General features: G+C 37.6%; 2 protein-coding genes across 6 annotated transcripts in view; one reads left to right on the top strand and one right to left on the bottom strand.

The window, feature by feature from the left end:
* On the top strand, positions 1-4,267 carry LOC129260473 (5-hydroxytryptamine receptor 1F-like). Its single transcript, XM_064099876.1, has one exon. The coding sequence runs from the start codon at positions 1,498-1,500 to the stop codon at positions 2,617-2,619; it is 1,122 nt and encodes a 373-aa protein (XP_063955946.1). The 5' UTR covers positions 1-1,497; the 3' UTR covers positions 2,620-4,267.
* Positions 4,268-7,842: 3,575 nt separating this feature from the next.
* Positions 7,843-24,219, bottom strand: part of LOC129262375 (stimulated by retinoic acid gene 6 protein-like) — a 28,519-nt gene continuing 12,142 nt past the window's right edge. The window contains exons 9-20 of one of the 5 annotated variants that reach the window (XR_010293652.1): positions 24,079-24,196; positions 22,692-22,851; positions 21,811-21,886; positions 20,605-20,680; positions 19,125-19,173; positions 17,313-17,430; positions 16,485-16,604; positions 15,294-15,457; positions 14,329-14,502; positions 13,730-13,807; positions 8,692-10,157; positions 7,843-8,412 (exon numbers count right to left, since the gene is read on the bottom strand). Coding sequence is in view for 2 of the 5 variants with exons in the window: in XM_064099874.1 (XP_063955944.1) it covers positions 9,394-10,157; positions 13,730-13,807; positions 14,329-14,502; positions 15,294-15,457; positions 16,485-16,604; positions 17,313-17,430; positions 19,125-19,173; positions 20,605-20,680; positions 21,811-21,886; positions 22,692-22,851; positions 24,079-24,196 (1,897 nt within the window). In the remaining 3 variants the exon portion in view is untranslated. Of the gene's footprint in view, positions 10,158-13,729; positions 13,808-14,328; positions 14,503-15,293; positions 15,458-16,484; positions 16,605-17,312; positions 17,431-19,124; positions 19,174-20,604; positions 20,681-21,810; positions 21,887-22,691; positions 22,852-24,078; positions 24,197-24,219 lie in introns of all 5 variants that reach the window. The other 4 variants (XR_010293651.1, XR_010293653.1, XM_064099874.1 and 1 more) reach the window with 4 other exon arrangements.

Below are 24,219 nucleotides of genomic sequence, written 5' to 3'. Positions count from 1 at the left end.
TCATCAGATCGAGATGACCGCCAACTTCATTTCCGAACCAAGCTTATTCAGCGAACCTTTGAACGTTTTGGCGCGCAATGCCATCACGGAAGCCGAACAATTTCATTAGTCGCCAGCGATCGCTTACCGAATGCACGCTACCGATTTCATATTATGCCAAAAACGGGAGTCAACAAGCAAGGTTTTTAGCGTTAGGTGAGTTATTTCTTAATGAACTCGCTGTTGTGCGGAAGTTCTTGAGATGGAGGTAATTACCCACTCTGATGACCGAGGCATTTCAAGAGGATCTTTGAGATGATGTGGTTGTTGGGAATTAAACATGGAAGGATTGATAACGACAACTTCCAAGAAAGATTAACAAATTGGCATTTGGATCGTGTATACGACGGCAGTGACTTTTCTTATTTTTCGACGTCGAACTGAACATCCACATCGACATCAACATGGTGAGCAGTCTTCATCGATAATCATACTTTGAAAAGGGAAAATATAGGTTTTAAAGGACGCGATAATTTGCGAGAAAGCATTCACGATTAATGGCATTATTAGAAAGTTAGTTTGTCTGATAGTCAAATACTCTTAATGATTGGAACGGATATTTCCAGAACAGTGTACAGTGACCTTTGAAAGTATTTTGCATCTGTTTATTTGAAACGCTCAATTTCTTCTATTTCGTGATTCGAGGGAGCAGTCGAAAGTGGCGCCATACATGGCATTTTTTATAATTTCAACCTTCATGACCTTAAATTTGCCTTTTATCGTGTTTATCAAAAGACAGGCTAGAATCCGCACAATCTGAAAAAGGGGTCACATGTACTTTACATATCAAACACCAGCATGACCAATATTGATGATATTACTTTTTAGTGAAATGAACATTTTGATGCGTGAACCGGGGAGGCTGGTTGTGCTCTTTTCATGCCAATACCGTAGATGAATTAGTCTGGAAAGGATTAAATCAAGGATTGCAATCTCGTTTTTGACTTGTCAATATCAGCAAAATTTTGTATGTGCCTTTGCCAAGTCTGATGTTGGAGGAAGAAATTTACCTCGAATGAGTCGGCTTAGTGACTGATGCGGAGACACGTACGCGTGCCGGGCAAACATTGGGTTGGTTTCAGGATAATTAGGCATCAAAGAAATACCAACTCGACTTTGTTTAGAGGTTTAAGTATATTAAATGGCTTTTATAAGCCTATATCAAAATCATATTTTGCAAAGTGATGCATTGGGCCTAAATTCGGTTGTTTAAGAATAAACTCCGATCTGGTTATTTTATAAACTGGTGTATAAAAATAGTGTTTCATCTAAACAAAACCTACTGTTGTGGTGACTTGCCTTTGTGGTATGCCTTTCTTTATAACCTCGAGTACTTGACTTCTCAAAAATGGTAGTGACGTGAATCGATTTGCTACAAATCTTCCTTGCCATACTAACGGGGAATGTCATTTACATGATTTAGGTCATCTGACTTTACAAAGGAGCAATTTTCGCAACATGGAGACGGCCACTGTTTCGACCCTGATTAACATGGAGCCAACGGCCAATCCAATATTTGAGTTCACTGATTACAACCAGCGAATCGCCGTCGCAGTCCTCATGGCCATCATCTTCATCGTCGGCATCATCGGCAATGGCCTGGTTTTAATGGCTGTTTCTGTTTCCAGAAAGCTGCACACTTCCACAAACGCCTTCGTCGTCAGTCTTAGCGTGACGGATTTCCTGACCTGCCTCGTGCTCCCGTTCCAGATCAGTGGTGTTTTGAGCAGGACAGGATGGATGCTACCGTATGCGTTATGCAACATTGTCGGCGGTGTCGCAATCAGTTCCGCCATAGCAAGTGTAATCACCCTCGCGCAGATCGCAATCAACCGTTACGTTATCATTACGTCCGACCGACGCCGTTACGAGCAAATATTTTCGCCTCGCAACGTGTTTCTCATGGTCGCGTTCTCCTGGCTATTCCCATTCATGACAATGGTTTTCCCACAGGCCATTGGGTATGGCAGGATCGGCTATACCAATAAATATAAGCTTTGTCTCATGGACGGAAATCACAGATACGCTCTCATCTACGAGGTCGGTGCCGCCATCATCCAATTCACCTGCTTCGTCGTCATCACGGTCTGCTACGGACTGATCTATCGCTTCTTGCGCCAGAAGATGTTCTTTAAACGATCTCCATCACCTAACTTCACATCAAACGGCGGCAACACTCGTCGCGTCGTTCCAAGCACGTCATCAACGGAGTTATCGAATACGCAGGCAACCAAGGACAGCGTCAAGGAAATGAACGGCAATGTGGTTGCGGGGGAGACTGAAAAGGGCGCGAAACTGCCGACGCGTCGAGAGGTGCAAATCACGCGGAATCTGTTTTACGTCGTCTGTGCGTTCTTCGTATCCATCATACCGTACGCGATCGCAGTGGCGATTCCGAACAGCGGAAAGGTGCTGGTCTACCTAGGTGTGCTGGTGACCGCGTCGAGTATCCTAAACCCCATCATTTATGGCTTCAACCATCCTCATTTTCGCGTCATATTCAGGATCATATTGCGATGTGACTGGAATAGGATTCCCGAACCATCTGCGTTTTTGAGAGCTATACAGGGAAAGAGATAACTTTGAAAAATGTATTTTTGTTCGAACACGAATACTCCCACAGGTATGAGAATGACAGATCTAATGTTTGACAAATAAATTAAACAATTGAAATGCATTATACCGCTAACTGTAAATTTACGATAAGGGTTGAACTTCATGGACTTTTTTCTATTGACTATCATGGACCGTAGCTTTGGGCAAAATATTTAAAGCTAAATTTCTAGAAGTCTTTTTTTCTTTAATATAATCTAGCTGGTAAATCAAATTGGGTAACAAAATGTTGGTAAGAATTTTGTCTACGTGCAGTCGCCGCCATTTGACCGATGGGGAATAAGCTCTTTTCTCAATGTTGGTGGTAATCTAACGCTACACTCACGCCAATGAAACCGACCCGAAACCGACCGATGGTTTGTCATTAGAAATAACGTAATAAGCTTGGTTTGTTTGGATTTGGTTTCACTGGTATGAAGGTGGCCATAATCGTGGTCGCATTGACCATGTTGACGTTGGGCAAAGTACAGTTGGTTAATTCTATGAACATATATCCACTGGTAATTCTTATAGCAAAATTGGCAAAATAAAATATTGATCATTCATGAATTTCATAATACTTTATGATTAACAGAAAATACCGTTCTGCCTTAGCACAAAAAGCAGAATGAGATTAACGTATCCGCTGCAAAAAATGCAGCCCAGAATCTGTATATAGAATATATAGCATAATGACCACAAGGCCACAAGTCATGATGGAAGTGTTGAAACAACACGAATTTAGATTTAAACCGAATGCTGTTTTAACACTTGCTGTTGTAGTTTAAACAAACTTGGTGTTAGCTTAAAAAAAACGGAACTGCGGACTGTTGTATAAAATACAAACTCTGAAAAAAAAAAGAGTTTTTGTCTCGCCTGCATTGCTGAGTGAGACTATGGGGCCTCTTTTCCGACGGCGTTGTCAACATTGAACTTTGAAATGTGTACGGACCTAATTCATGAAACCTGGGCATAAGGATAATTAAGTATTACTTAACATCCTGCCCGAGTTTCAGGTCACATGACCAAGATTTTTTAGGTTTTTTAGGGTCAATTAACTTAGACCATGTAGGGGGAATAAATGTCGAAATCTTTAACCAAGGTTACGTTTTTGAAATGTCATCATAACTTTAAAAGCTTATGGATCTAGTTAATGCAACTTAGGTATAAGAGCAATCAAGTATCACATAACATCATGTGTGAGTTTCAGGTCATACATGTATGACCAAGGTCATCTAAGGTCAATTAACTTTGGCCATGTTGGGAGTGTTTGTTGAATTGCCATCATAACTTTGAAACATTATGGATCTAGTTCAAGAAACGCCCGGGGGAGTCAAATGTATTGCTGTACACATGCGTGACCAAATTATTGCCAAACACCGCCTAAACGAGTTTTTCTCTGTGCGCAAAATAATTGCCCTTATGTGCATTATATGGAACTGTCAACATATGTTTATATATCTATAAAATATGTATATCAATGTGTAATGTCAAATTATCTTTATTTTCAAATCATGTTCTCATTTTTATTATCGAAGTACAGTAAAAATCTAGTAACCACGTTAACCTCATTTTTTCCATGTACTCTTGTTCAGATGAGCAGAATTTGTCTATTAATCAATCAGTTTTATCTTAATCTATTCTTTATGACTCCTTTCTTTCTGTTGTTTTGCTGTATCGTCCTTAACTCTTGTATACAGGAATACTGCCACAGCGATGCCAATTTTTGGCAGCGGAACAAACACCTGGATACAAGCCAAAGCATTTCCTACATACGAAAGATGGCATTAGTAGGATGATTAATTTTGTCTGCAAAAAGTAATCATTACATGTTCCGTTAGTAAATGTGTTGGCCCAAAGACACCTCCCCCTTAATAAATGCTGATGTCACAGTTGACTGCAAACGTCGTACATAATATCATGCACGATCCTGAAGGTTTCTTCAGCCGCTGTGATCGTCCTTGCACGCAATGAATTCGTGCAGCAATGTTTTTTTTTACGTAACCAAAAGTGAACAGAGCCTGTGCGGACATCTTGGGAGAATGGTATCATTGTCCAGCGCGTTTATCATCCTCTATGCATAAATCGTACTATAGAGATCAGGCGGTGACCTTGCGATATCACCACGATTTATATCTACCACGCAAGCCTACCTAATTAAATCTAACAATTACTCTACGATCAGCGCGTTCTACCTGCAATGCCAATGCGATGAACATGCCGTGATATTTACGACAAATCTACGGGATATGGGCTTAGAGAACATCATACTGGACAAAGTCGTAGAGGCTACGATGCCCGTTATGACTTAATTAAGTAGTATGTACGATAATATTTCGATCAGAGCTAATTGTCGTCCAAGCTGGGAGATCATTTCGTTGTGGAAAGTACGATGGGTTTACGGGCGAGGTATGGTAGAGCTATTGTAGAGAAATATGTGACCTAAAACATGAATATATACGTCAACATGAACACACATCATCTGGGAGTGAAAGTAAATAGGAAGTTCATGGCGGTAGAAACTTCCCGTATTTCGAAATAAATTAGATAGTGTAAAAATAAACCTTGATACCGTGATTTAAATCATTCAGGGCACGTGGATACTCACATTAGTACAACACCATATTCTCTTGTTACAAGCTATAGAACTATGAAAGAGAAACTACCGCCCCTTCCCCTCTCTTTATCTATCTCTCTCTACCCCTCTATATCTATCTTTCTTGCTCTCTCTCACCCCTTCCCCGTCTCTATCTTCTCTCTTTTTACTCTTTGCTGCTGTATCTTTACTTTCATACAACTCTATTTTGAAAACCTCGAAACCAGTGCAAGACATATCAGATATCAAAAGATTCATCCATTTATGTTTTTAACACTTTCGTCATGAAATTTACTATGTAAAATGTTCTAAGATATGTTTCTTGAATTAGATAGCCTAAAACGAAACCATGATCTCTGCATGGTTTGTCTCTGGTTTATATTTTTTTAATATTTAGCTGCATGATTACACAATATCCATGTAGAAGACTAATTGAACCCCCGTTTTAATAGACTGTGCCCTGGCAGAGGGCGGGTAGAAAGAGGGGGATGAAATTCTTCAATGAGGTGATAAAACCACAAGTGGGAGCCTCCATGCTCCGTCTTAACAGACACTCACTTAAAATCCTACCCTGGTAGGGTTTCCATGATAATGAATGCCCCCCCCCCCTCCAAAAAAGGAGACAGACAGAAGAAGAATCAAAGGAAGAAAAAGGGGAGAAGTGAAAGAAAGAAGGGGAGAGGGGGAAAGAGAGGGGAAAAAGTGAAGGAAAAGAAAGGAAGAGGGAGGGAAAAGGAAAGGGGGATAGAGAAAAAGAGAAGGAAATGAAAGGAATGGAAGATGGGAAAGAAAAGGAAGGAAAAGGAGAAAAGGAGAATAAAGGGAGCGGTGAAAGAAAGGAAAATAGGAGAGAGAGAAAAGGGGAAGGGAAAGGGAGAGATGGAAGAAATGGCAAAGGAGAAAAGGAGAGGGAGAGAAAAGAAAGGGGAGAGGGAGAGAGAAAGAAGAGAGGACGATAAAGTAAGAGAAAGAAAAGGAGAAGGGAAGATAGATGCAAACGCACATCCCAATAGGTCAACCATGACGCCAGAGGGACGTGCTCCATAGTCTGATAGTCTTTATTCTAAGATTTTTTAAACATTTTTTTTAAATCCGCCGGTCAAGACTTACTTTGATAATACCATTGAATATCCTTTATCTGTGCTCTCTATTCCGATGGTTTGATTTAATTTTTTCTGCAAACATTCCACATATTCGGAGAATTTCAATCTCGGTATTTACATGGACATACTAGTAGGTCCATATTATTTATGACTGTAATAGTTTTTTATGAAGTGGTTTGCACTCGAAGCGATGCATTAATTCTCATTTTCCGTCGAGTGATCCTCCACTCTGGCCATTTCGCGGACAACAAATTAAGTCCTACTGCAAAATAGGTTTCTTTGAAGCGTGATCACGCAAAAAAAGAGGATTGGAACGGATTTTATCTGTGTATCTTCTACGATATAGGCCTAGATACAGCAAGCTTGTCGTTTAGATGAACATATCTTATTCAATTTTGTCAGCTTCAAACGGAATGAGGGGAAAGCATGTAAACGTTTATTTTATAATTATTACAAATATCTTATCATTTCTAAAGATAATAAATATAAAACAAACTTATGATTCCCGACATGCAGAGTGTATATTCACCAGCCCTCCCCGTAACAGATGTTTACAATGTCAAAAAATTCGCAAAGCCCATTCCAGAACCTGCCCTTTTCTTCGTTTGTAAAATTAAAAAGAAACATTCCTTCGATAGCCGATCGCTCCCTTATCTCCTTTTTTTATGCGGCTATATACAGCTGCAATGAATAATTATGTACTTTTTTCTCCGTGGTAATTTTTTGTGGGGGGGGGGTAGTTGGTACTTTATTAATTAATTAATGTCAACCTTTGTCATTTCATCATGTTCATATCACTTTCTAATTCCTCTCTCCCTCTTCCTCTTTCTCTCGATCTCACTTCACTCTTTCGACATCCTCTCTCTTCACCCCGACCCCTCTGTACACGATACATTAAATAAATAAATAACACCTCACTTCCCCTCCTCGTCTCCCCTCTACCCCCCCCCCCCCCTCTTCCTCATTAAACACCTTATCTTATTAGTTTATAGGGTGCATAAGGAATACTCCTATAGAAACATCATATAATGAAGAATTTAATTCGCTTTCCTTTGCACATCTTTTTAATTTTCAACACGACACTTCGTCACCCCCCTTCTTTTTCATCTTCCCTCCCTGTCTCTCCCTCTCCATTCTGCCTTTCTTTCTTTTTCAATATAACGTCCGTTCCTTTGTAGATCTTAATGATCATTTTAAACACGTCCTCGTTCTCGAAACACACAGGAAACCTAATGACAAAAGAACGTTTATCCTTGACTGCTCATAAAATGGCATAATTCATCAATATCCATTTTCATTTTGTAGATAGAAACTGTAATCATGGTAATTCGTCTTCGAAACATAATTATGTACCATACGACTTTTGTAATACAATGCAATGATTTATTTCTAATGACATTTCAACGAGCACTGTAAAAGAGGTGCCAATTAAAAGATTGGCCAGTTATCATAACATAATACCCTCGCAGTGAATGACAGAAGCGTACCGTCTGTTTATTAAAACTCTTCACCATCATACATGTTTTAATGATGAATTATTTAAGACTGCGAATTTATTCATTAGGAATTGACCCGATTACATAGCTTTCATCACATTCTTCACTTTCGAGTCGTGGTGATTTGGATTGGATTAATGAAAGGGTTATTAATAATACACATTCATCATATTTATGGCATCGACAGCATTTTGTAGGACGCCCATTGCGACTGAATCAAAAACCCTTTTAACGGATTATCCTTTTGCATGGCTAAATTTAACAGCGTGTTAAAGGACAGTGGAGCAGGGTAGAGCATTTCGACAATTTGGTTCATTTAGAATAAGTCAGTTTCATCATGTTTTTTGTGATGTGTTATCTCTCAACTGGTACAAGGTTAAGCTCTCTCCCCATTTTTATTAAGTCTTCCCCTCTAACTCTATGTCCCCCTCGTTTGCCTATCTCTTTCTCTCGTTCTTCTCTCTGCGCCTTTATTCGTAATATATCATGATACCCATCATCATAATTCAGGATATAATGATGACGGTGTAGCCTAGTATTTATAGTATTATTAAAAGCGAACGATGTGCAAAGACATAAGTGTGAACTACAGTGGCGTACCTAGGATTTTCCACAGGGGTGGGGGGTCAAAACCGTCCGCCAAAAATTTGACAAGCAAAAAAAAAAAAAGGTCTTCAATCACAAATGAAGGATTTCGTACCAGAAAAAAATTTGACAAGCAAAAAAAAAAAAAACCACAAAAAAAAATGTCTTCAATCTCAAATGAAGGATTTGGTACCAGAAAAAAAATTGTCAAGCAAAAAAAAAAAAAAAAAAAAAGAGCTTCAAGCTCGTCAGGGGGGGGGGGCAATAAAGGTCTTCAGGCTAGTCAGGGGGGGGGCAAAAAAGGTCTTTCAAGCTCGTCAGGGGGGGGCAGGGATACGTCCTTTGCATGGGTTGTGGTTCGTCAGGGGGGGCAGACTGCCCCCTCTGCCCCCCCCGTAGGTACGCTAGTGGTGAACTATCAGAGACATTATACAAATGGCGTCACCTAGTGCCATTTCGTGATGAAGAATTCGAAAAAGTTAAAAAGCAAAAACAACTTTGATTTGTTATACAACCTTATATATACAGTGCGTCCCAAAAAAGGAAATCCGTTTTCAGAGATAGATTTCACAATGATTAAATATGTTTTTACTATAAATTTGATACTCATGGCAAGGAAGGAATCTCATGTCTAATTTGACACAAACACCTTTAAGTTACCAAATTGTTTACGCATGGCGGATTACAAACAATTATCTTAACAAAGAATACAAATCGTCGAATCAGCACGTTCGTCGTATCACGAACCAATCTTGTCCAATATTTTTGCGCGACCTAGTTTTGGCATTAAATTTTCAAACTCGTTTTGCTCAATAATGCGTGAAGTGTTCGTCACATATTAGGTATCAGAATAAAGAAGAATAATTGAATGATACGAATATGTAAATTAAATATCATAATTCATTTGCCTTTGAAGAAAAAAAAGGACATGGAAATTCCGATTTCTTTTTTTCTGGGACGCAATGTACAGTCCTCAATATAATTACAAGCGGTCCTTCGATTCAGCGTGATCGTGATCTCCCGTGCTCGATGATGACGGGCCGTCGAGATAAACTACAATTTTACTCGGTTCTTGGGCACAAACGTCTACATCAACGACACTGTCGTTGACATGTAGACCTGATGTTCGTTCATTTTGACGTGCATTGCTTGAATTCTTATCAGTGTCTTCGGATGATTGTGAACCCTGGCTAAACTCAGACAGGTGTGTCAGTTCATTCAATTCACCCGTCCCTCGTTTGCTTTTCATATCGTGGCGCACACTGTTTCCAACAACATCGTCTTCGACACGGCTCTCAAACCCAGACCGTTTCCCCTCGTCACCCTCCTGGTTTCGAATGGTCTCTGCAGCATCGTCCTTCACTTTGACCTCGACAACGTCAACGTCGCTGACCTCTGCTGGTGTGTCTTCCTCGACGTCGGAACGGTCGTCCATGAGCTCTCGGTTCAGCAGCATGGCGGCCAGCTTGTCGTCTTCCAGGTGTTTAACGAACAGCCCTGGAGCTGATCGGACCCTTTCAGTGGGTCCCACTAACCCGATCTGACCACCTGAGAATGCCTCCTTGGATCGCTTCAGGACCTGCTGCCGGTGAGGAAGCAGAGTCGCCACCTTGAGGATGCGTTTCTCCATCTCCTTGTAGGTCATCTGACGGGATCGCTTCCGGGTGCCCAGGAGACTGGGATTGAAGAGGAGAGTGTAAGCGAGCTGCCATCGCATCGTGGCTCGAGCTTGCGGAGATATGCTCTCTGGGCAAGAAAATGGTGTAAAAATGAGAAAAGAAACGCGAAAACTTGTAAAGAAAGAGAGGGGAGCTATGATATGAAGGGGGCAGGGATTTTAAAGTTAAGTTTGCTTCACCATGTTCACACTGTACATGCCGCTACAATGCGATTTTGAAAGTAAATCGATGCTGCAGTCACACCAACGAAACCGACTTTGAATATAAAAATAATAAATAATAATACATGAGACTTATTTAGCGCACTTTCCATCTTGATTAGATGCTTAAGCATAGGCGGCGGAAGCGGGGGACGGGGGGACGTTTCCCCCCTAAATTTGAGGCGGGGGACGATCTCCCCCTAAATTTTTTGTTGATGACCTTTTTTTTGCTTTTTTTTTTGCTTGTCAAAAAAATTTGGTAGTCCCTCCCTGAAATTTTGGTTGATAACCTTTTTTTTTTCCTGCGTCCCCCCTAAAATTTTTGGCTTCCGCAGCCAATGTGCTTAAGGCACTGTTGTTCTGCTTCAGAGCAGAACAACAGCAAAACAAATTACATATAATACATGTTTGAACAATATATAGGTCGATGTCTGTCAAAAAGCGCTCTATGTTTTCAGGACCGATGATAACTAGCCATTCAAAATATTTAACGTAAGAGTTTGATCGATAAAGAGTCTGTTTCGTTGGTTTGATGCTAGTGTGTAGCTTCCAAGTTTGGCAAAAGGCATTGGTCTATAGATCATTATGATCGTCTACACTCTTACAATGTTGAGCAGCATACTGCCCACACAACAATTGGTTTTAAAAAGTATGTAACTCTGGGTAGTTTTCAACCAATACTGTGTAATTTTCACCCAAAGCACACATTATTGGTTTAAAACTACCCAGAATTGGATAAAGTTTTAACCAATAATTATCGTTGTATGGACAGTATGTTGCCCAATATTTCTGAGAGTGTACGATTCGGCATCTATTTGGACTCTTTTGCAGATGTAAGGATATTAATCTTGAGAAATATTGATATGCAACTTGTATAGTTCATAAGGAAAAACGACAGGATCCTTAAAAATAGTAGATGATAGTGAATATGTATCATAAAGGTGACAAACATGATATGATATAGATACAAACACAACCAATCTATATTGTTGATTTTAAGTTTAAATAAATGGACCCAACATGATGACGATGGACGCAAACACCAAGTGGCGCATAAAAGCCTCTACATTAACCCAGAAATAATATTTCACTATACTTAACGCCATTCACCTCGTCTCGTTTTGCCCTTAAACGTGATATCTGCATATGAGTTTTTATGTGCTTTTTACGGTGGTTGAATGATCGATCGTTACATTATTGCTGTTATTTGATTTCGATCACATTAAAAGCTTTTAGCTACAGTTTAAAAACGGCTTAAATAAATCGTGAATGTAAAGGTTTTTTGTGCTGTACATTGTGTTGAATAAATAAATTGCAATTAATATTGAATTTATTTTGAACGGCACTTTATGTTTCTAAATTCGAATCCCATCACCCACATTCCCAAGAGCGTAGGCTGGTTTGAGCATGGGGAGGGGCACTCCCTGGTGGAAATAAGTGGTATGGTGGGTGCACATCTTGGGGAGGTGGAAATAAATTTTGAAAAATCAGCTGTTGAAAGCAGAAAAAGGGGTACAAATTTCGTTTTGCTTGCCAGTGTCGAAACTCCTATGCCTCAGCGGGAGGGAGCACGTGCACCCAGTGCAACCCCCCCCCCCGGCCTACGCCCTTGATTCCCCACCCCCTTTCTCTATTCCCATTCCTATACACTGTAAAAAATGAAGTGCTAATCTAACACTTACAGTGCTTGTATAGTGACTGCACTACGAGTGCTGATTTTCTAGTTTAAATTTGAACTAGAAAATCAGTACTCGTAGTGCAGTCATTATACAAGCAATGTAAGTGCTAAATTAGCACTTCATTTTTTACAGTGTATCCCCGGGGTGTACCATGTCTCAATCGCTCCTTCATAAATATTATTTTCTCAAAAACATCAGCAAATCAATCGATTTTAAAACAAAGGGCTCCCTTGCTCCCCCCCCTCTTTATTTCTCTCTCGCTCCGCGACCACGCCTCAGCAATTTTTGTTATTGGTGTGAATTTTGGAGTCCGGCTGACAGGTTAATTTACACAGTATAGACTGTCTCTGTCCGTGGTATATTCTCATCCTGGTCAAGAGCTTTATTAAACTCTAATCATTTCGGGCTTTCACGGCCTCATAAGCATTTCATAGGCTTAAAAGATTAATTCATTTTATTTAGAACACATCTATACACAAGTACAGTAATTGAAAAATGACTATTCAATATCAATATTGTTTGATGTGACCTCATTAAAAATCAAGAAAAGATGGACATCCTACGCTCAAACGCACACACGTAATGAAATGGAAATAAGTACAATAGTAGACCTACGAATGTGACCGTCGCATCGACTCGAAGCAATGCATCCCTAATTCATTTACTCCATAAAATGTAGATTATTTTATGCAAATGGCGCAATTTGCTCCGCCGATACGACATGGAATGGAAATAACTAAAATACTTTAAAATTGACCCGTCGAGTCGTAGCAATTCGCATCAGATTTGTATTTTTACAATCTATAAAACGATGGGGTACCCCTCAACACCCCCACCCCCCCCCCCCCTCATACACGGAGAGCGTTTCATAAACATTTGTCATCTGAAAAGTTGTCAGATCTGATAATTGTCCTTGATTTTGATTGGCTAAGATGTACTCTTGCTATAAGAATAGAGTACCGAAGTGTGACGTCAGTTGCCATGGTGTCATGGCGGGCTGGTTCTAAACAGACTCGCATCTGACGATCGTCTGTACAGTTTGCAAATGTCTTTGGCTTTTCTGAAAAATAGGTTGCAAGCGATCAAATTCCGATAGCAGCCATTTTCTCCTATGAGAAACACACGCTTTCATTCGACGGGTACATTTTTTTAGAACCAGGCCGCCATGACACCATGGCAACTGGCATCATCGCTTCGGAACTCTATAGGAACTGTCAGAAAGCTAACCAATGAGGGAGTTTTTGCAGCCACTAAGTAGACGATTCTGGAAAGTAGAGAATCTATTTTCAAAAGCTCTTCATGACAAAGGAGTCTTTATCGAAAATCGGTGAATCAAAATAGCAGTGTCGCCCGTGACGCTGGACAAACGATATATTTGCAACGTTTCGTCAGCACCGAAACTTAGAACGATCTGTTGTTCCGGTTCATCAATTTTCGACAAAAGCCTCCCGGCTGTTCTGCATATTTAATTTTCACTTGACGGGCATTTTCGATACATTTACTTTGTTCTTGAATCCGTCGTGGTCGTGGAAGCAAAAAAAAAAACCCTCATGAGATGATGAACCCAATTCAGTGAAGGTAACACAATAAATGAAATTCACTGTAATGTACGAGCAGATGATTCCAAATGATGAGTCTTCGACGTTACGTTTGAGTGATTGAAAGAATAAATGAATGATTGCATGATCGGTGATGTCATAATGCTGTGCGTAGTGACGTCACAAATTCTGACGATTTTAATACGTGAGAGAGTGACTTACTGCCCAATGTGCTCGAAGTGTTATGTGTACTGCCATAGCTGACTATTCCAAACGAGTTTGTCTTTGAATTAGATCGATCTACATGCAAACATAATGACATCACAGTCACACAGAACAGGGGAAATAAAAGAGAGAGAGGGGGAGAAAGTTTAGCTAAATAAAGCAATAATAAACAAGCAAAGATGAGCAAAAGGCATTACGGCATGCTGACATTGCGTTAAATTTGCGATGTAAAAATAAAATTTGGCTCTGACAGACCTAGGAATTATTCGTAAAACGTTACCATAGGAAAAAATGAAAAGTTAAGTAAATATATATATATATATATATATATTTATATATATATATAGCTTTTCCAGATCATAGCAATATAGCAAGTTAAAATAAAAGGATGCCTTTTAATGGTGGAACTTGCAGTTTGTGAATCATCATCATCATCAGCATCATCATCATCAAAAACATCATCATCATCATCATCTTCATCAGCGTCATCATCACCACCACCACCATTATTATCATTATTTGTTCATTTCCATCTTCATCATCATCACAATCGCCACCACCATCATCATCATCACAATCGTAATATTGGCACATACCGACATCATGCTCCACGAAGCTGTAAGACGCTGCCATGTCGGAGGCTCCTCCCCTCCCCAGCTTGGCTCGCTTACGACTGATGATCCGGTTGACGAGTATCTGACAGAAGACGACGACCACGGGATGACTGTGCGCATTGATCATGTTGAGATTGCCGATGTAGGCCTGGTATGCTAGAAGCAGATAAAATTAAGAAGACAAAGGGATTGCATCAACGGCGATAAATTTGAAAATTGGGTGAAAAATATAAGAATCGGAGGTTGTGGTGGGAAAATTGCATTCATGGCTATCACGGCAACAATTAGGAGTGATAATGATAATGATCAAATGAGAAAAAAAAAGAAAAACAAGTGATGATTAAAATAGAGTAGCTGAACTACGTTCATATCTTGTTAAGATCAATATTTAAGTTGAAGATGGACATTCCTAAAACGAGACGTGAAAACAGCGATGACGATGATGGTGGTGGTAATGATCATGAGAATGAAGATGATGATGATGATGATAATAATGATGGTGATGAGGAAAAAATGAAAAACTATGGACCCCCACAGAAAAATGCATTTGCTGATAGAGTGTTCCATCCCACGAGTTGTAAATAAATAAAACTAATGATGATGATGATGATGATGGTGATAATGATGATGATGATGATGATGATAATGATGATGATGATGATGACGATGATAATGGTAGGCATATTCAAGATTTTGACAATAATGATGATGATTGTGGTGGACTGGTAAGGTGTTGGGACGAGACTGATTTTGGAAATAATGACCATGATGACGATGATAAAGATGATGACGTTGGTGGTATTGATGATAGTGATGATAGTGGTAATTATAATGATAATAGTGATGATGATGATGATGATGATAGCAACGACGACGGTGGCATTGATGATGATCATGACAACGACAACGGTGATGATCGCGATAATTCAAACAGGTAATCATCTTACATTGGTCTAGATGTTCATATCCCCGCATCAAGATTGGACGATCAATACGACACAAGAGAAAGACACCAACAAAAAGACCAGTCAAGATTCGAATCACGCAGGACAACATCCCAACAATCACGTTCAGAAACACCAAGAAGTAGGAAAAAATGTGGTAGAAATCCCTGCAAAAGTAGAGAACAGAGAGTTTTCGCATTTACTACGGAGACACTCTCTACAACGCATCGATTCCTTTGAAAATGGAATTAAAACCACAATGGAGAATTGAGAGGCTTTTGTCGAAAGTTGGTAGACTGGGACAGCAGATCATCCGAATATTTGCACTGGACGAACAATTGCAAATACGTCGTTGTCCAGAGTTAAGAGATTCCGATGCTGTCCCGGTCCACCAGCTTTCGACAAAGGCCTCCTCTCAGCTCTCCATTGTGATTTGACTTGCATTTTCAAACAAAGGCATTGGCGCGGCGACAGCGGCGTTGTAGATAGTGTTCTCCGTAGTAAATACAAAAATTCAGGAACACTAGACAAAGACCCAATTTCAGGGGTGCGTTTCATGAAGATGTTTCGTCAGTGATTTTTCACTGACCATTGTTATAACCTGCTGAAATCCTTGCATCTGATAGGATCGGAGTGAATTTGCCAGAGAAAAATCGCTGAGAAGATGCTCAGTAAACAGTCTCCCAGTCGTTAGTTCTATCTAGAAATAAACTGCCTCAAAATGGTTTGGAAATATTATATACAAATTATTATGCTCCAAAAATTTATGATTGCTATAAAATGTATGAAATCATCCATAATCTAATAACCTGACACAATCTATACATTGTATTAAGATAATATCAAAATGTAATGATAAAGAAAAATGCAACTACAATATCAATAAGTTTTACATCTGATTCTGTTTACTCAGGATAAGTATTATAAATTATTCTCCTAGTTATCTACATGAACTGGAAAAGAGGATCCGTTATTTAAACTGCAATTTATTGTTCAAATTGTTAATAGAGTATATTTCATTAACACTATTTAATGAAACCTCACGACAAAACGGCGATAATTCCAGTGTTCATATACAATACATGCGCTGCTTTTATTCACAAACTTCCAGAAGCCACATTTATCACCTTATCAAAAGATGTTCAACCCCCCCCCTCCCCTCGGTTCCACGGTCCCTTAATTGGCTTATCTTACCTATGCTGAAGAGCCAGGGGCTTATCTTTGTCATTTTGGTCTAACTTTGGCTGGAGAAAGACCCTTTTAGCCAGGATAGGTTGGCTACCAAACACTAGGAATGCAACTGCAAACAAAGGTCTGATGGAGAAATTAAATCATTTCGAATATCTTTCATATTTTAATGACGAAACTGAACAAAGTGCATGTTAGAAAATTATCGAAGTATCAACTTGGACTATATTGTTGAGCACACTGTTTCATTAACTTTGGTCAAGTTAAAATAAAAAAAAATGATATTATGAAGGTATTTACTCTTACTAAATATATTGCAAGACGAGATTTTCGAAATACCAATCAGGAGAGAGAAAAAGCAATCAAGATTTATCATGATAAGATGCAGTGAGGGTAATGATTAAAAAAATGAGGGGGCTCGACATGGCGTACAGGAAAAAATCTAAAAAGGTGCGAGCGAGCAAAAAAATATTTTTGATAACAAAATCTTCTTCCTAGACGTCATATTTAGAAAACATCATATTTCATCATTTTGATTTCTCATTCTTGTTCCCCCATTTTTTTTCTTGCTTGTAAATTTTTTGGACAGTCCTTGGCCCCACCCCGCCCCCCACACACACACTATACGTGCGCCAGTGATAAGATGTAAAATAGATAGTGAACTGTTTACATCACTTGATTAATAAATTTAAACTGCTCCTTTGAATAATGCAAACAAGTATAATTTTCATGGCTTTCATTTTTTTCTTACATCAGTTTTACTACCTTTACCAATGATACAAATCGATTTGTATTTGGAGGTGAAGTTGGTGAACTTGATCGAATCCTACTTACACCACAACGTTGAGAAATCCAGAAATAAAAGCCCACGCATTGTTGATAAGGGGGATGACCACAGCACCGCTTATTACGTATATCACCACGAACCACATCACGTTCATTATGACGTAACCTAAAATAAATAGATATATATATATATATATATATATTTATATATATACAGTGCGTATCAAAAAAAACTTTACACTTTGAAAAAGCCCTGAAAATTAAAAAATATACAATATGTGGGTAATTTTTTCACATATAATCTTGGGTTTGGGTCTCATCTATCCAATGAAAGTAAAAGTTTTGACAGAATGTGACACTTGAGTGAGCACTGTCCATTTCTGTAAAGCTCGCAGAAATCTGTTTGCGCAGAAATGCTAGTTTTCACGCTGTGTCAAGGGGAAAGGGCGAAATCAAACTTACCCTGCGAAACATTTCTCATACTTTTCCCTTGCAATTTTAGTCAATTGAAATAAAACGGATACATTTAAGCATTTTGTCAACCAAATTGAAATTTCATCACTTAGTAAGCGCAACCTGTATCCTTTTTTGTGCCAGCTGGATTTGAGGACATAACTGAATCTGAACAAAAGTTTATATCAGACATCTCCAGCATTTTTTCACTAAGTTTTTTATTATTTAAAGTGGGTTTACATTTCATTTTTTATTTAATACTTGTTTCTCCACCTTTTTCCCAAGCTTGACAATGATTAACAAAATGAAAATCAAGCCTAAGTCATTTCATGTAAATCACAGCTCAGTGTAAAGCAAATATCGTCACGATGGCCTCGGTGTGTGGGGGAGTGGGGTGGGCGCAATGCACTCTTCGAAGTGTTTTGGGCAAGGAAACAAGTTAAAAAAGGTGAAAGATATCTTTAAATCAATTTTACTAGCTAAATTCCACGTGTTCTTCATGAGTAAGGTCTACTTTTATTCACATAACTATTTCAAAGTTCTGCGCAAATCATTTTTCACTAACTTTTCAAAAGTAGGTGGTTCTCACTCAAGCGGAAATATTTTTCGACATTTATATTGTCATTTGCTTAAGTGGATCTGTACCAATGTTCAAGTGTGGAAAAATCTTCAGGGTATTACAAATGTGTAATTTTACAGGAATTTTTCTAAGTGTAAACTTTTTTTTGATACGCACTGTATATATCTCTGAAGCGCTAACGCCATCTATATATGAAGTCCTTTCTTATTAAAGGGGAAGCAAGTCCACCCCCAACATAATATTGATTTGAATGGAAACAGTAAAAATAGAAAAAAAAACTAGCATGAACATGAAATCGTTGAAAATTTCATCAAACTTGAATGTAAAAAAAGTAATTTTTCAGCATCATGCTAGGTTGATTTTTCCTTATTGATTTGAATCATCTGTATGCTTGGGTGGACCTCCTATTAAAATTAAAAGAAAGACGAAAGTGTGTCACACATTCTTACACATTAACATAAACCACGGGTTCAAAAATTAATATAGGTCAGTTATTTTCAGAGTTTCTTGACAATAAAAATCTTTTTCATTCCCCCGGAACACGTAATTGCTAATCATAAATAATTTTAAAAAGGTTCTGATTCCAACAAAAGCTGCTATTGTTAAATATATATATCTTATAATCAACGACACAAAAAACGTTCATATATATAATGTAAAATTGTATACCTGTCACTTTTCTTGGAATATTTTGATTTTGTTTGTTTGTTTCATTGATCAATTGACTTATCGAATCCTAAATTAAATCTGCATAATTCAATCTGGGAATGGATAATAAAGTAAATCATTCTAGCAAAGAAATAATAATATGATAAGTTTATTCTCACCTGACAAGTAATACGCAATTTGAAATCCACAATACTGCAAGCTGCCAGTCTGAGGAAGGAAAAAACAAAACAAGAAAATGTAGAATATTTTCAATGCTAATACATTAAAAAAATTCTTTTCACATTTTATTTGCTTCCAATCGCGTTCTTTGGCAAGGTATTATATTTTTATCTGCATTTGCCACTCTCCACCCAGGTGTAGTAAATGGGTATCGCGGTATAGGAAGAAATTCCTTGCAGTTAATACTAGAGCACCCATTCAGGGTAGCCATGCTAAAAAGCACGGGTAACATATGCGGTGCTTACAACCACTGTATTAAGCGCTATATAAACATGATAAATGCTACATGTTTATTAGAATGTACAGACAGACTATGAACCACGAGCCATTGTTAATAATTTGTACTCTCGTCGACTAAGGGCCTTTTCACACGTGAATCTTGAATCAACATTTTGTATTGATGATTGCATTTCATATGTAGAATCATCGGACCTTTCACACGCTCACTCGAAAACTGTGATTTGAATTCGAATTCTCGAGCGAAGGCGGTATGTGTCCTTGGTGACTTGTCAATCAAAGCACTGCATCGATACGATGATTGCATGACCATTGTATTATCTACGAAAGTGCTTGAAAGGACACGTAAGCTCCTCCCTCAAAAGATGTTTTGGAGGTCAAGCCTTTCACACGTATAATTCGAACCGTAATTCACATCCGGAGTAGAATTTAAATTCGTGATTGTGATTAGCGTTCGTGATTCTAGTTTGGTTGCACACGTGTTCAAAATTCGTCATCAGCCTTATTTTTCACTGGAATCATCATTCAAATTACAATATTTTTTACCGTGTGAAAGAGCGGTAAAGTTGATGGTCGTTTTAGATTATAACTCTTTTATTTACAAGGATTTGATTGAAAATTCTATCAATCAAGGTTTGATTAGGATTAAAAAGGACACCGCACACCTTACGACTGGTCCGCGATCCAATTTTTGGATCAAATCGCATTTTGCTTATTTTCTGAAAATGTGAATGAAAAGTATCATTTTATTTGAGGTTAGATTAACTTAAAGAATTTTTATATAACAATTTGAGAGGATTGCAAGCCATTTTTTTTTAGTAAAGAGCAAATTAGTTTCAAATCGTAGCCAGCCGTAAGATTGCTATGACGTCATTACGACTAGATATTAAATCGATGTCATTCTTATTAGAATGATAGAATAGTCACAGATTTGAACATAGGTAATCGTACGATGATTTAAAACATTACACAGTAAGATATTCCATGTCTTAATAATAGTGTCAAATTCTATACGTTTTATTCCAAAATCGGGTCGCAGACCAATCGTAAGGTGTGCGGTGGCCTTAAGAAAGCTCATTCAGAGATCCGCCCATAATTTGTAAATTGTTAAAATTTGTCGCAATAGTATAAATTCAACTAAATTTATTTAGATTAAATTTATCCTCAATATCTGCAGCTTACCACGCTCTTGACCGAATTTAGGGGCGCATCTGGCAAGAATTTCCGATCTCCTCTGTACAGCCTCAAGACGTGTTTTCTGGATTCAAAATGATACAAAACATAAACAGGCCTGGATAAAAAAGAACAACGATATTCTGTGGCGGATAGCCAAAGGTGAGCAGTGAGGGGGCCAACATGGGCGGGGGTTTCTAAAAACCGAGTGAGCAAAACAATGAGCCTTTTCAAAATGAAAATTTATTTTTCTTGTAGATTTGACAGAATGTTCTACAACTAATATCATATCTAACCCTTTTTCACTTTCCTTTGCTTTTTTTCTGATTAAAAAAAAATTAACCAGAGGACTCTCGGGGGGAGTGTCACCCCATCCCATATATGAACGTCACTAATAATAATGATAAAAATATCCAAACGCTTCTTATTCCAAAATGATAAGATAGCGATTTGGTAACGGTGTCCTTGTCAAAACGACTTGCAAAAGTTTTTCATTCAAAGAGTGCAAGTTGGAACCTTTCGAGAGATCTGCAACTCTACAAATTACTTTTTTTTTTCAATATGTATTCTGCACCTATAAGGGTTTAAAATTGATTTCTTTTTCAGAGTGTGCAATTGTATCCCTTTTTTAATTGTGTGTTATGATATCTTATATTAGAATTATAATCATCATTATTTCACCTAAAGACTTGTCTTACCAGATAACTACGAAATGTACACTCGAAAAACAAAATAAGTCTGTGCCTTAAAGGACAACGCGGTAAATACGCATTTTCATGTTAACAAATCTGTCATATATTCTATAATCTTTTATGACAAATAATTTTGTACAATTCATATTGAAAATGATATTTTGTGAGAATGGAAAAAGAAAATAAATGTTTGAATGAATGAATCCATGCGTGCATGAATGAGTGAATGAATGAACGGATGGGTGGATGGGTAGATGGATGGATGGATAAATGAATGAATGGATGGGTAGATGGATGGAAGGATGGATGGAAGGATGAATGAATGAATGAATGAATAAATAAATGAATGAATAAAAAGAACCTTAACAAGTTTTCAACATGTCCCAGTGTCTTCGCAATGCTAAAGGTGCTAATATGAGCCTTTTTTCTTTCTTTTTTTGTTGCTCTATTTGTACAAGTTAATAAATCTCCTACAAAGAGTAAACAAATAATAAGAATATAGAAGATTAATAAACTATTTTACCTGAAGCAGACGAAGATATGTGCAATATACAAGAGAGAGATGGCGATAGACAACGAACAGGCTAGATACCAGGACACTGTTAAAAAGTATAAACATGATAAATATGACTCTTTTGTTAGGCAACTTCCTGTTAATTAGAATGATCTTAGCGAAGAGAGGGAGAAAGAGAAAACAAGAAAGAGGAAGGGAGAAGGACAATGGAAAACGGACAAAAATTAGTAGCATTTTCCAATTTATATAGTTTTAATAAAACAAAATATGAATTTCAGAAGAGTCAAAGTTTAAAATAGACAACACACAGGCTAGATACACAGTATGAAAATATAAACTGACTTTTTTGTTAATATCTTGCTGTTAATTAGAATGATCTCAGAGAAGGGGGAAAAATAGAGAACAGGATAAAGGGAGAAGGACAATGGAAAAAGCACATAAATTAAATAAGTAGCTTTTTCCCATTTATATACAAAAAATGTAGTTTTATTTCAAAAAAGGATTTAATATGAGTCAAAATTTAAAACAAACACAATATTTCATAGAATAGTTGTAAATATGCAAAAGTTGGAAAAAGAAATGTCATTGTTTGCAAAATGCATTACTTAAAGTCAGATAGCGTTATATATATGGCTTCATTACTTTTTAACAGCTTTGATTTAGGACACGACACGCTGACTACTGCACTAGAAATAACTTTTTGTTTTCAATGTTATTATTAAAATGATTAAAATATTTGTTAGCATTTGTAGAAAATGTTTAACAAAGTCAAGTAGGTCCGGTATCCTATATAGCCATATTCGTCGGGTTGACCAATAATTATTGGGATGTCGCAAAGCTATATTTTCTTTCGATATTAATATAAATTCATGATTCAATAGGAGGTATACCATGAGCTGCTGTTTCGTAACGATCAAGAGCTAAATACGTCTGGTTGGCTGTAGCAGGCGGGATATCTTCACTTATTACAAAGACGGTGTACCATTCGCGAAACTTCTTGAATGCATCGCCAAGAGCTTGGTCCAAACCATACGTGGTCCGGATCGCGATCTGTTTTCAGATTGGAATAATAAAACAAAAATGAAAAGAAAGTCCATTAAATATAAGCAGATCGAAGCTTCTCTAGGGTCCTACACCACTATTTTGTTTTTGCTTTCTGCACTTTGTACACTTGAATTTCACAGTGGTTGCAATAAATGACATTGAATTGTATTGTTGTTGTTTTATGTTAAATCATGTGTAATTTCAGGATCAAATTCTTTGTAGCTTTTCTGTGATCTTTCCACTATTCTGTCAATATTCTCGCTTATGTTATTATGTATTTTGTTTGAAATATTCAAATTTCTCGATTTGTATGTCTTTATCAAAATGAAGGTAAATCAAGTTTCAATTTCAATTTCAATTGTCTATTTTTTTATTATCTGAGCCCAGTATCATGAAGCTTAATGATTGATCATGGGACCGATTTCTATGATTGATTGCATTGATTATTGTGTATGGTCAATCATAAAAAAAAATCGGTCACAATCAATCAATATTATTTACGTGATTGGGCACCGGTCGCAATTATGATTCCTTGTTCAATTGAACAAGTATAATTAAACTGAGATAAAATTTAGCAATTTTTGTAAAGAAAGTTGTCACACCAAACGATTTAGCCAGCGGTTACTGACTTATTATATATAGCTCGGCGCGTTTTATTACGTAATCCTGTTCCAAGAACCCTTAAGAATATCATGTTTCGATGTCAAGAAATAAGTTCAACTTAAAACTAAATAATGGCACTTTCTCTCTCTAGTAAAAAGGAGTGAATTTCCACTCGCTTTTCATGCACCCCCCTGATAGTGACGTAAAGAATCACTAAATAAGACCTAAATTTAAAAAAGTGATAGTTACAAGAACGAATTTTTCGCACATATTTCACTTGTTAAAATTGTTAAATATACACAAGTAAAAGTAGAAGTCACTCTCGGATGAATAAATTGTTCACTCATTTTTTATAGAGAGACAAGAGAGTAATATTTTTGGTCAGCTTAGGACCTGTTTCTTAAACTTTTGCCATATAAAAACTATGGAGAGTAAACAAAAAACTCTGGCAAACAAAATCATGCCATTAACACTTGACAAATTGAAAAAATCTAGAAAAAATGGCATAGTTTTTTATGCAACAGGCCCCTGGAGTCGGATAAAATGGTGAGACAGAGACATCGCTTTATAAATAGCAATATGCAGATATAAAATAGTCGATATGTAGGCCCTACATGTATATGAATATACCTGGTATTCACAAAGCACAGCAACAACAAATGTGCAAATTATTCGTGTTGGATAGATGAAGTTTTGTGTTGGTTCGTACCAATGGTAGGCAATCATTTCCCATCTCTTCGTGTAGATCCTGAAGGAAATATTTCATAAATA

Source organism: Lytechinus pictus, chromosome 5, assembly GCF_037042905.1.
Source record: "Lytechinus pictus isolate F3 Inbred chromosome 5, Lp3.0, whole genome shotgun sequence".
NCBI classification, from domain to species: domain Eukaryota; kingdom Metazoa; phylum Echinodermata; class Echinoidea; order Temnopleuroida; family Toxopneustidae; genus Lytechinus; species Lytechinus pictus.
This window is presented reverse-complemented; position numbering and strand designations above follow the sequence as displayed.